Source organism: Anopheles funestus, chromosome 2RL (genome assembly GCF_943734845.2).
Source record: "Anopheles funestus chromosome 2RL, idAnoFuneDA-416_04, whole genome shotgun sequence".
Lineage (NCBI taxonomy): Eukaryota > Metazoa > Arthropoda > Insecta > Diptera > Culicidae > Anopheles > Anopheles funestus.
In genome coordinates, this window is record NC_064598.1 from 99,826,711 (window position 1) to 99,840,021 (window position 13,311).

The following is a 13,311-nucleotide window of genomic DNA, read 5'->3' on the forward strand; positions in this document are numbered from 1 at the left end:
TCGGCACACAGCATCATGGTGCCTGTTTTGTTGTCGGATAAGTATGATTAATTGGTGGCTTATAAAATATTAATTAAAACGATGCTTTATTATACTACACGAAGTACGAGGTTTCCGCAAACGCGCAACGTAGACGGACCATAACCGAAGCGACGGCAAAGGGTTCACTGAATTATGGATGAGTGTGTCATTTTTCATGAGAAAATTAAAGAGAGCATGAATCTTTTGCGATCGTAAAGTTTTTGTTTTACTCCTGTGGTGTGTAACGCAACTTACAAATACATCCATGGAGTGTCTTGCCACCAACCTGTCCTCTGATGGATATGGAAACTGGATTTTTTAATGGTTGCTCATATTAATTATTGGAATTCTGTGTTGTATGTATGTATATGTATCATTGTGCCATACCATCATTGTATCGTACATGATAATACTTAATTAAAAGATGCATCAAAAATATAACGAAAATCCCATGAGATGGCTAAATTTCTGAAAGCTTACGGATAAGTTGTTAATTATAAGTATGAATTTGTGGTAAAGAAAAATTGATTATTTATTTCACTTTGTGCACTTCCAATAAGCACATGTGTTGGTTAAAGAAAAATTAAAATTGCAATCCGATTTGACTATTGGAATATAAAAACTTGGATTGTTTTAGTCAAAGTTGATAACTCGAATAATCGAGAATCAATTCAAAGAGCGCTAGGTATGTTAATTGCATACTTTCAGGCGGTTAAAGCGATGCATTCTTTAACATATTTCCCTTTTTACATAATTAAAACTAAACCGATCCGTGTATTTTTTCTAGGAATGTTAAGTAATTCTGCTTCTTACTACCGTTAAAACGATAAAGAAATAACATCAAATCACCACGAAACGAAATGCCCCTAAAGCGAGCTACAATGCTAACTGCAGCCAGTTTAAAATAATTATCCTTCTGCTACCGGTACAAACTGAACCGTGGAAGTCTATTTTACCGGATGTTACACGCGTTAATAGCCCTATTAGCTGGCAATAACCATTACACTTTTTTCTGTGTGTTTGTTTCTCCGTTCCACTCCGAATTGGCACGTTCGGACGCGCTGGGAAGTATAATTGATTTCTGCTATCATTAATTTTCATCAGCAGCTCAACGCTTCGACTACTCCCAAGCGGCTGATCCTTATAACTGAGGCTCCCCCCCAAAAACCGTGGTTCGAGAACAGTGCGAGAAACGGAAAGGTATTAATTCGCAAATCGCGAAACAACATAAAACAGGCGGCCATGGCCATGGTACTAGAGTAAACAGGTGGCAAAAGTTTATCATTTTTATTTGTGTTTAAATTAAAGCAAATAAATCTTACCACACAGTTGTACGGGTAACAAATTTTACGAAAAAAAAAACACAAACAAAAGGTGAAATAATTTAATTTAGTTCCTTAAGAAAAATTAATCCCCTTTTAAGTTTTTTTCAGGACACTTCACTGTTGGTAGCCACAAAAAAGAAAATATGACACTGCGTACGGTTTGATTGTTCTCTTCAATTTTTCTCAATGATTCCAGAAGCACTGTTCCTGCAATGAAGGTGATAATACTTTCAAATGAAATTCAAATTGCAATTCACGTCGCATCCTGTTCGGTTTTCAAAACAGCACTAAAATCAGCATTCGTAGAACGGAAAAGAGAGACATTGGAGCAAAAGGAGTAATAGACGAAAAACAACAAATAGAGAATGGGGAAAGAAAAGACAAAAAAAAGTAGTGAAAATTCTACCCTATTTTGAGGAAAAACACCACGGTACCACAGTTGCCATGTACATATAAAACGGTAGATTGATGTGGAAATAAATATTCACGAGTGAGCACCAGAGGACACAATGGGATTATGGAAATCCTCGCCAGGGATGAAGAAGAGGAGACAAAAAAAACCCGGAACGGTTGCACCGGGGTGTAATGCGGAAACGGATTGTTTGTGAAATGCTTTTTGATTGGGCAGAGCTTTCACTTGTTTTCGTTTGCAAACAGACGTTTTTTTGTGCTTTGATCGGGTTAATATTGGTTTGATGAAATAGGTCGGTTTGGATAGCTTCTTCTTGCGACAGGATAAACACCTAAGGAAAGATGAAAACATGGAACAAAACACGGTTGCACTGCTCAGCACACTTATTCGCTTATTAAAGTATAATTTTGAACGAACGCAACATGTTTTTTTTTCGGCACGTTTTTTTATGATTTTTTCATGTATAAGAAGACACTTGCATGATTCACAAGGAAGTTGGAGCGCATATAGAGAGTGATTTAATAACAGCTAACAAAAATACATCCAACCGATGTGTGCAACGTGGCAATGACTAGTCCGCTGGTGGCATCCTACGTTTCGCTTCATGTTGACCAGCGTAACAGGGATATACGATTGGAAAGAAGTACGGTGACTGGAAAATTAGCGCGCGTGTGTGTGCGTACTCGTATTAAGGTTTGGCAAGGGTTTGCGCTTATTCACCCGTCATCATCTCCATGAACTCTGTAATAAGGGAAGGGAAGCGGAACCGGTCAGTACATGTGTTTTCGGTGGCGTCCGGTGTTGTCTTACCATCGAAATCTACTGTTCCGGAACCGTCCGTATCGATTTCCCCGATTATGCCATCCAGATCTTCGTTGGACAGTTTATCGTCGAGTGCCTTAAGGATTTCCTTCAGCGTGCTGGGGGTGGAAAAAAAATAAAGAGGAAAAGAATGTTAAACATTCACGTGAAATGCTCTCATTTGGTGTGGAAAAATGTCGGTACGTGTGCGTAGTGTGCTTTCTTATACGATGCTTCACTTTCAATTCGCTGCCCATTGCCACGGGAAAGTTGCTCGCTGTCCTTGGACGGAAGCGTTTCATGCGAAGCGTAACATCGATTCATCTTGCTGGCGGAATGAAGGATCCAGCAGCTGGGGAAAAAAAGGCAACAAACCGGTACCAGGTACGGCACATAACTTATAACACATCCAGAGCATTTATAATTTAAGCAGCAGCTAGCACTGCACGATGACTTTTCATCGTTGGCAGCTGGCAGCTTCAGCGGCCAACAAAAAAAAAAGATGCTGCTTCCGAAATCAAGGACCATTATGCTACCCCATCGTGATGCTGCCGTGTTCCATTCGACCCTAAGATATAGTAGACGTAGGAAAAAGAGCAACCAATTCCCGTCCACGACTCGGTTGCGCATCGCTGGTGATGATGATATTTATGCTCCGCCGGCCGTTTCCGCCTTTTTTGCCTTTGCTACGCACTGCAGCTTGGACGTTATGTGAAATTCCTGTGCCGAGTAAACATAACTTGACCCGTAACGAATGTGAAGTGACGGTGTGCAGGGAACGGAACGACAAACGTAAAGTTTTGTGGCAGTAGCGGGGAACATACAGCCTGATGGAGGCGCCCGGTAGTTTGTGAAGAAAAATTGGCTGCGTACTTTAGCGTTCCCGGTCGCTACACGCTTACCGTAACGTGTGATTCGACCATGTTTCGAGGGGGGTCGGCGAGATCATTTTGTTTATTCGCGCACGAAACGGAAGAACGGTTCCAGGTTCAGGTGACGCGGTAGATTAAGTGGATTTCCGTAGATGAAAAGCAGATGGAAATGTGCGTAGGCCGATCATTGGACAAACCATTGGAATGTGGCGTCTGCAGTGTTTCTCCGCACCATCGCTCTAATTCATCACTGGCGGTTGGTGGTGGTGGTGGTGTTGAAAATTTCGAAATATTTTGTCAGCGATGCAAAATTAACTTCCCACTCCCCAAAACCGGGTGGTATGGTCGCAGTCATAATCTGCTTCGGTCTGGTTGGTTTGAAACGATGAAAATATGATACACAAATGAGTCCAGCGTCCGTGGAAACGCGTTATTTATTACGTTTGTTATATTTTTACCTTCCCTTTTTAATGCTCGGCTCTCTCTCTCTCTGTCGCGTATGTGTCGTTGTTGCCAAAAGGGAGACAAGGTTTATTGAGCTCTCGTTGGATTTAAAGCGTTTCCGGTCGGTCGATGTTCGAAGCGTGGCAGCGAGCAAAACAAAAAAAAACTGCCACAAGCAAGCATACATATGGTGGCAATAAATTTTCACCAAACCACAAACAGAACGGCAAAAACCGTGCGAGAGCTAGGTGTGTGTGTGTGTGTGCGTATGCAAACTACTTTTCACCAGTAATTAGTTTTTCACCATCAGGCAAGCGTATTTTATGGGAAATGCTCGATTTTACCGTTGGCAGTAAAAATGTGAGCTTCTCTTCCACCTTTTCACATCCGCCTTCATCCTGCGCTTCGGACACATCGGATGAGAAGATAGTGTTCTCGATTCGGCTCCACTCGACGAGGTGTGAACAAAGTTTTACCACAATCGTGCGAAGTTGGCATCATTTTATGGTAGAATTAAACCAATCGTTGAAATAAAATGCGTTGGATGTTGATGGTAGTTGCCAAGCATTGGCAAGACAAATCCACAACATACCACACAGATATGAGCAAACACATAAAGTTCGGATGAATTCTAATCCAATATAAAATAACCGTACAAACACCGTTGCTAACGAAACTCAATTTTGCATGTTAAAGAAGCCCAAATACCATTTGGTTTGTACTCGTAAACCCTTCGGAATGAAATGCAAATAACTACAAACAATAATAAAAAAAATAAAGAGTTTGGCCAAATTTCTTGGAATATTGTTGTGACTTCTAACCTAAAACAGCCGGACACACTCCGGTCGTATCCAATTCTTGTTGGCATTGTCGTCACGCGTCGTCTAAGGATAAGGCGAATTGAGCGCCGTTACCATTTCCGGTCACCATTCACCCGTGAGTGCTTTATCTTTCCACCAACGAACAACGAATATTTGTGATCGTTAAATGTTTGTGCTCACATGGTGGTGATTTTTTTTCTTCCTTCATATATTTCTGTTCACTTGGATATCATGTCGAACGTCTATAGCCAGTTCGCCAAGAGGTCACTGAGCATAATTTCTAGCTAAGAAGAAAGCGAACCCATATCAGTAGCAATGTGGAAACCAAATCCCACAAGCGACTATGCTTTAACCTGGCCGGTTTGGATGGGTTTTTTTGGGGTGAAAAGTAAAAATAATGACACTATCGTACACGGTAAACAGCGATAAATCAAGCGTACGGCTCGTAGGAACTTGCCAAAACCGATGCCCGGTAAACCGTGTAGCATGAACGGGCGATAAATTAAAGGCTTATTTGACGTACTACACGTGCAAATGCAAGGGAGTGATAGGGGGTCGAACGGGAGGGGGAGGGGGGCAAACAGTTGGACATGAAACGGAACCGTGTGTTGGTGTGTGTAAGAGTGCTGAAAGAGGACTTGTCACGCCATCGACAACGGCAACTTCTGTAGGCTTCCCAGCATGTTTGGTGCCCCGAACCTTACCTAGTGGTGATGTAGCCGTTACCCTCACGGTCATACAACCGGAAGGCTTCCTTCAGCTCCTGCTGCATCGCTTCGGCATCTTCCTCCTCCTGCAGGAAGTTCGAGGCGATGTTGGCGAACCCGTCAAAGTTAACGCGGCCCGTACTTTCGGGGTCCTCCTCATCGATCAGGTCCTGCAGCTCGCCCTCGTCGAACAGTTGGCCCATCGTGTTGAGAATCGTCGAGATCTTGATTGTCTCGATGAAGCCCGTTTTCGCCGTGTCAAACATCTGGAATGCTTTGCGCATGATCAGCATTCTCTGTTCCTCATCATCCTGCAGCGGGAAGTAAATGATAAACAATAATACGTTAATATAAATAATTTGTGTGTGTTTCCATTGTTATTTTGTTTTTTGGCAACTGCAGGTTTTCCGTACTTCCAACTGACAGCTTGCAACGTATTAGTTTGACGAATCGCAACAGTACACAATTTATTTAAACACTAATCGACGACCTTGTTCGCTCCAACTAATTGCGTTTCGTGTAGTAATACTTTGTTGCTTCATGTAGCAAAATCGGATCGAACTACGCCGTACCTCATAATCCCGCCATGTTTATACGACATATCCGATCGGCAAACTAAATGTGCTGTCCTACCCTTCTATCCGCCCCCTTGCGTATCCTCTGCATCGACTGCAAAAACCCTGCCCCGTTCGCATAAACAGGTGTCGATCAAACTGTCCATTGCCACAGTGCCGCTCTTGAAGTATTTTGAATTCCCTTCGCTTGCCGCTTCAATTGGACACTTCAACGGGTTGGGTGTGCGGGAAACGGAAATATTCATGCACCACTCAAATGGACTGTGAAATCGAAACCCCTTTTGAAGAGCGTCTGAAACCGTATTCGGCCTCTCCTCATTTTCCGCTAAATGCCGGATGTCGTGCCGGGGTGGGAAATCGTTGGGTGCTTTTTTTGCATTTAGCCATCGTAATGGCATTCCGTTTGGGTCATTTCAGTGCCGCCTTTAATCGTTTTCCCTACCGATGATCGGAATCAAAGAGAGCAAGCCTGCGAGCTACTGCAAATGGCGAACCCGAAAATGCTTCAGTCTTGATTCCGATATAAATATTAATGGAGAGGAATTTTTAGTGCGCGACTGGTAACGGCACCAACTGGCACGATGGTCAACGCAACCTTCCCGTACTGGGCCCCCGCCTATGTTGCAGCATTAATCATTTTCTTCTCCAATTCACCTTCACAGATTTCTTCCTCGGTCGGCTGCAGGGGAAACATAAGACAGACCATTTGGCATCGGTAAGGGCCACACTGGCTTACCGAATTTTTGGCCCGCAGCCAACATGGTAGCAAGATGTGGTCAAGCACTACCGCTACGGACCCTGATGTAATTATTAACGATTGATTCATGATCATCACGCGGTGACACGATCGCCCAGGGACCCCCACGAGCATCTCGTGTTACGCCTATATATTTTTCTCCTACGTTTCATTATATATCTAACCGAGAAACGTCCCTTATGAAAATATGGAAGAAGAAAAAAAAACGTTGCGTTAAAAATATATCTCCCATCTCCGCAGTGAATGGGGTGGGAGCTGAGCGCGCAGGAAATGATCCGTGGCGAGCTCGAGTTTTTTGATCTTCGAGGGCGCGGTTCGGATTTTTGATTGACACACTCCACTCCAAGTCCCGCGATGATTTCGTCCACTGTTATGTAGCTTTTTTATATATTTTTTTCTTCGGTTTTGCGACCCGGTTAAGTTGAGTGCTCGATGACCGCGAAAAATTTATCCTGCGGCACAGTTTGGCTATGATTTATTGGTTTTTCGGTCGCACATTGCATCAATAGCCGAACAGCAGCAGCAGCAGTAGCGAGCAGCTGTCAGGGAGCATTCTGCTTGTCACAATAAACAATAGGAACCAGTTGCGTGCGATAGAAAGAGAGCGAGAGCAAGCGCTCCGGGTGATGTAGTGTGCGCCACAGACAAACACATTGTCGGAAACATGATAGGAACATGAATACCGGAGCAAATGGATGTTGTTGGTTGGGCCGTTTTGTTTTTGTTATCTGTCATACGCTTCAACTCTAATGCATAAACACAATTAGGAGGGAAATTTACGTCGCCGTGGTGAACAGGAACGGTTTAATAAGGGCTTTTTTTGGCGTATTAAATTACTGAGCCAAAAATTATTTAGCAAAAAAATCTTATTAATAAACACTAGAAAGGCGAAAGTTCTGTAGAAGTTCTGTAGAAGCTCAGTTTGAACTTTAGTTGTAGCGTTTAGCTTTAAAAATTTATATTGCAATTCATTTTAATATTCAAATCAACTGATTTTGATTATTAATGGGATTTCTCTTAATAAATGAATCAGTTTTTTCATAGACCTCGTATATGATTAAATATTTACTGTAATTTTAATTGCTTTTTACACACTAACAAACATCATGATTGCATATATTATCATGCTTCATGGGAGTTAGCAGCAGCAGAGAAAAAAGAGCAATAATTTATGTTTTACCCCCGGGATTTAAAAACGATGCAAAAAAACATCAAACGGTCGTCTATCAGCAGAAATCGATTTAAACAATATTTTAATCACATTTTTGCGGCCACCTAACTAAAGTGTGCGTGGCACATGTTTGAGTGTGTTGCATTCGTACTAATTGAGTTGAAGTTGAAAGTAGTTCGCCTCGGGGGAAATTCCGTCTCTTTCGTCACTGGATACTAATTAAGTGATGCTCGTCACCCACCACGATATGACATTCCGCCACTTTGCAAAACGTTTGCCCATATGGAAAGGGGGAACGAAAAATCGGTCTGCTGACAGATGGAAATGTGTCACACTGTCCGCTCCATTAGTGCAGAATTGATCGTTCCATTTTCGGGGACGGTTTGGCTTTGGGCAAAGGATTTTTTGTTGATTCCGTTCGAAACAGAATATCGTGACAGGCGTGGAGGCACTGAACACTAATTGGAATTGGCTAGGTACGGTTATTTGCACACGCTTTAAATTCGAAGACAGTAGGGCACACTACGCTTAGCTACAACTCACAAAAAAATCCGACATCTTGATGCTCCAGACGTGTTGGGGTTGGGATATTTATCGATCACGAGCACCACTTGAACGACACCACTTCCGACAGCTGGCAAACTACAGCAGGGTCACGCGTTACGCGTTGCAAGCACAGCGACCAAACAGTTTCCGACTGAGACTGGCCGTGAATTGTGATCAGCACCTGCAGGCCCGATGCACCGATCGATTGTGGTCGGATCGAATTAAGCACCGACACACCGAAGTGCTTTTGCCAATCGGTACCGAAACAAAGATGTCGAGGAGGCGCAGTACTGCAAGCCTGCAAGCACCAGCCAGTAGGTGTGCAAGTGTCTCTCGCTCTTGTCAGCTCTCTTGATCGAAAAAAAGGGTGCATGCTCGATTTTAAGGGTGCAAAAGGGAGAGAGCGATCGCCAGCAATAATAGTGCCCCATCCCGATCCGGTGATCTTCGATTGAGATCCAATCATCGAACGCATCATCGTCCCTGGCAAACATCTACATCCATGCGCGTGTTGGTGCATATTTCTCCTGGGTAGAGTTTCGAAACGGACACCAGGAAATGGTTTTCAACAGACAGGCTTACCTCCGTTGATGGGAAAATTGAGAAATTAAACTTTTATTTATTTACACCTGCATCTGGCATCTGGAGGACGTGGGTACATGACGGAACGCAGCGGGGATACGGTGTGAGATAAACCATCGCATTGGCCTCCAAAAACCGACGCGTCATGTCGTTGTATCGCTCACTTAAGTGGTTAAATATGATGAACCTTGTTTCGTTTGCATTTTTTTTTTCAAAATGGCCAGCTAAATTCAAGCTGCAGATGAACGAGAACAAGATGAATGAGTGTGGATAATTTATCCTCCTAAAAATGGACATTATTTCATGTGCGGTATTTTTACGATGATTTTTTTTCTCTCTCTCTTTTTGCCTCTATCATTCTGTCCTCCTCCCACACACCAAGGTGTATATACTGTACTGGTTCGTTCTAAGGCATATAATTGCTGCAAACGGATGGTAATGTGGTGCGTTAAGTGCACAAACGGGAGGAAACCGTGCTAAATAAAGCTACGGGAAGATGGATTAAAAATAACGACTCATTAATTAATCTACTCGAGCAGCCGTGCAAAAAGAAAAAAAAAAGATAATGTAAACAAGCAGATAACGGCCTTTAAAGAGGAAAAAATATCTTTGGAAGCTCGATGTGGTAATGATTATGTGACTTTCTTTGTTCTGCTTCGTTGACAGGAATGTTAAGTTCATTTCGAAACTATTTAAACAAGCAATTGGTTGGAAAATTTCCATTCACGGTTCAGTTTCATGTGAAAGCAAGAAAATATGTTTATTGAAAAATATCATAAATTCACGTTTTGAGATCGTCATTGAAACCATTGGAACGTCATCATTGAAATGAATAAATCTAAGTTAATGTTTATCAAATAGAAAATACTTCAGTGGTCTGGGATGCTAATCAACGAAAAGCTATAATTATACTACGCGCATCGACAACTAACTGCTCAGCTTATATTAATAAAGCAACATCAAAGTTCGCTTCAGGCAAATCAATCTTCTGCTATCGTCGTGTTTTTGATCTGGAAAAGTAACCGTCTTCCGTTTGAAATGTGCTGGAAAATAACTCATAATCGGTTGTCTGAGTAAATGCAATAAACACGGTTGATTAATTGATTATTGATCTTTTCATGGAACGTGCAGTGATTGCGCGAATTGTTTATTTAAATTAGAACCTTTGCTCAGATATATTAACAAATTCATGGCTATCTTTAATACACTTTTTGCCCTTACGAGATTGATGTGGACCTATCTTTTGCTCTCTTGGCTTTCTAAAGAAATGTGTTCGTTTGGCGTTCGATCAATGTTGTTATAATGGTGCAATGCAGGGTTACACCAACCTTTTCACAGTACATAGAGAAGACTAACATGGCGTAGCATAGCTGCGTTCCATCGTTAATGAATCATTTGCAAAGTCCCATCACTCACCCAACGGCATCGCACCAGGGGAGGAGCGACATAGCTGATGATTAATAACCGTGGAATGAGTTGAGATTTATTAATAAAATCCCACGAACGGTGACTTCTGAACAAATGGAATCAAGCGAAGGCGGACACGCCAAACATTCTAGAATCGGCACGAGCAATGGATGCCGGGTGATGGGTGATCGTCAATTTCACGCCCTTTTTCATAGATCAACACATCCGCGATAGTGGAGTAAGGAAGCAAATTCCCAACAAAAATGATTCGTTCCTTTACACCTTCGACCGGAGCTCAGGTTGGTGTTCGAGCGGGGCACATATGATTGGATCTCGTCATTGATTCCTCTCTGGGGTTAATTAATATGTGCCTGGCGAATGTGACGAGTAATGTCAAAATAGTTCGCTGTTTTTGGCAATTGTAACCGTAACATTAGCTGCCACCTTTAGACACTGCGGTGTGCCTCATCCTCACTAACGGGCGACACTTTAACTCGTGATCGGTTAAAGCCAGCAATGACGCATCGTTTCACTTCCAATTTTTCTGCCTGTATGCCACATTTGATTGATCACAACTTTTACTGCCCATAATGAGTGGTTTGATTATCTGCTTCTCCCATCCCGATTGGCGTTAGTGGGCGTTCGGTTGGCAATATTTCCGGAATGCAAAACCTTAGCTTTGGCGCGTACTCGTTTGTAATGGAGACGCCTGGTACCTCACTCTACTTAGGTGGCTGCGTACGTGGAAAAGCACGCGTGACGCTCGGTGCAAACTATATAAATATTTGTATCGCATTTTCGTGCACAGTACATTACCATTTTGTCGCGTGTAGTGTCGTTTGCTGTCGAAGGGTGGCGTAAAACTGTTGCTCCGTCCGGGAGGGAAAAAGCGGTTACTGGACCAACCACACAAGACTGCCACTCGTACACAGGTGTGCCTTTTGCAAACGCACAAACGGCCGCGAACGTCGAACTGAACGCACCGAAAGACACCGAAAGACTCTCCGCACGTACCGATCGACTTGGTCGGTGTACGCTTCAAACCGAAACAGTTAATTAACCGAAGGCGGTTCAATAGGCAACTAGAGGCGAAAAATATCATTCAACATCATTTATATTTAAAAACTCCTCCGCACAATATTGACCGCACCGTGTTTTCCACACACAGTGTTGCTGTGGAGTGGAAAAGCGAAAGTTGCAAGGGACGAGAGAGAGAGGGGAAAGATGGAAGGCAGCCATGAGTCGCAGCATGCGTGAGGAGTCCGACCACTCTCTCGCGGGTGTGTGTGTGTATTGCACTGGTATTCCCTCACTCGATCGGTAAATGTTGAATATTTCTACTTGACAGAGCCAAAAAGGAAAAACAAAACTACTTTCCAAACACTTACACACATCGAAGGCACACAGGCGGACGCTTGCTGCATGCGAGTTATCTCGTCTCTTTCCGTTTTCCAAACCGAGATGGACCGATACATGGTCCAGACGGTCGAAAAGAAAACGACCTCCGAAAAAGGTTCATCTCGTCGGACGCCAAGGGAAGGTCGCTACCGGTGCGAAAGAGAAGCACACTAGCGCTGAGGATGGCGCTGAGTGTATGACGTTCTTGCCCCGAAACGTGGCCGTCAGTCGCAATGGGCAGGAAAAATCGCTATAAGTAGCACTAGCAAGCGTGTATACTTTTTCCATTCGGATACCCGTCCGGATCGGTAGCGGTTTTCGTTTCGTAGCCGCACTCTGTACCGGCATTTGGAAACGTGCTGTGAGTGAGGCGTAACAAACCCGATTGCCAGTCCCAACCGTTGGCCTTCTCCCCCAGCCGTGTCTCTGTGTGTGTGGAAAGGCAGGAAAGGAAGAAAGAAATAAGCGAAGGAAACATTCATTCGCCTTCACACCGTCTCCATGCCGTACGGTCGTTCGGTCGTTCGGTCGTTCGGTTCCATACGAGTGCATGGCATCCTTCGATCCATCATTCCAAACGGGAAATCCGCACTTTGACACTCGAACAGTTTCATATCTTACACGTACGCAACCACACACAAAAAAACAGCAGAACAAGAGTGTGGTTTACATAATTTCAATGAATCTCTTCCGACCCAATCCATCCATGTTGAATGTATATGTGTGTGTGTGGACTGCTTTCCAAACGCTTTTGCCGGCTGTTTTGCTGGCTGTTTTGCGCATCGTTTGACGATGAATCTACCCCTAGGGGCCAGGTGTTGAACAGGGTTGCCGCCTAAGAATTGGCACGGGAAGCGCAATGCAGGCGCAGGAAAGGTTAAGAGTGGCCACATCAAGTGATGACGGTGTGAGCATTCCATTCCGCGCGGTAAGGGTAAAAAATGGAGGAAGGATGGAGTCCGCTGTGTCCGTTTGTTTCATGATAATCCACTATAAATATACAGGTGCGTCTGAATGGATCGTGCAAGGGTGTGAAAAGTTTGCTAGCAGTCGTACCGATGCCGTTTTGGAAGACTTCATTAATTTTTGCCCTTTTTAATTTATGCATTATGCTGGGGAGTTTAATTAAACTTAAACCTATGTATTTAAGCTGATTTGAGATGATCCAGGCGAAGTGATTAAAAAGATAAAAAAAAGTCGAATAAAGAACTATAACACATTTTTTTTGTTAATAAAACACTCAATAAATGAACAGAAACATTGCTCAAGTGTTTATAAATTACGTGTCTCTTCTTTTCGCACAAATACTGTCACAAGCAAGTCAACTATCAGGCAGAATGGCAACACCAGGTGTTCCTATCGACAGCGACGATTTTGCTCGCCATTCGTTTCAGGGGTGGTCTCCGGTAACGCTTCATAAACAAATGGACCTGAACAGACCTCGGGGGGTGGCACACGAGACCATAGACGCG

The 13,311-nt window shown here is 43.4% G+C and overlaps 1 protein-coding gene across 2 annotated transcripts; it reads right to left on the reverse strand.

Moving 5' to 3' along the window:
• Positions 1-2,253: 2,253 nt before the first annotated feature.
• LOC125763607 (troponin C) lies at positions 2,254-11,473 on the reverse strand. Of its 2 annotated transcripts, none has more exons than XM_049426953.1 (4): positions 11,258-11,473; positions 5,401-5,714; positions 2,569-2,678; positions 2,254-2,499 (listed from the first exon to the last, which is right to left on the reverse strand). In XM_049426953.1, the coding sequence occupies exons 1-4, from the start codon at positions 11,258-11,260 to the stop codon at positions 2,471-2,473; spliced, it is 456 nt and encodes a 151-aa protein (XP_049282910.1). In that variant the 5' UTR covers positions 11,261-11,473; the 3' UTR covers positions 2,254-2,470. The 2 variants fall into 2 exon arrangements, with proteins under 2 accessions (XP_049282910.1, XP_049282908.1); XM_049426951.1 differs by lacking the exon at positions 11,258-11,473 and adding an exon at positions 8,450-8,694.
• Between the last annotated feature and the right edge of the window lie 1,838 nt (positions 11,474-13,311).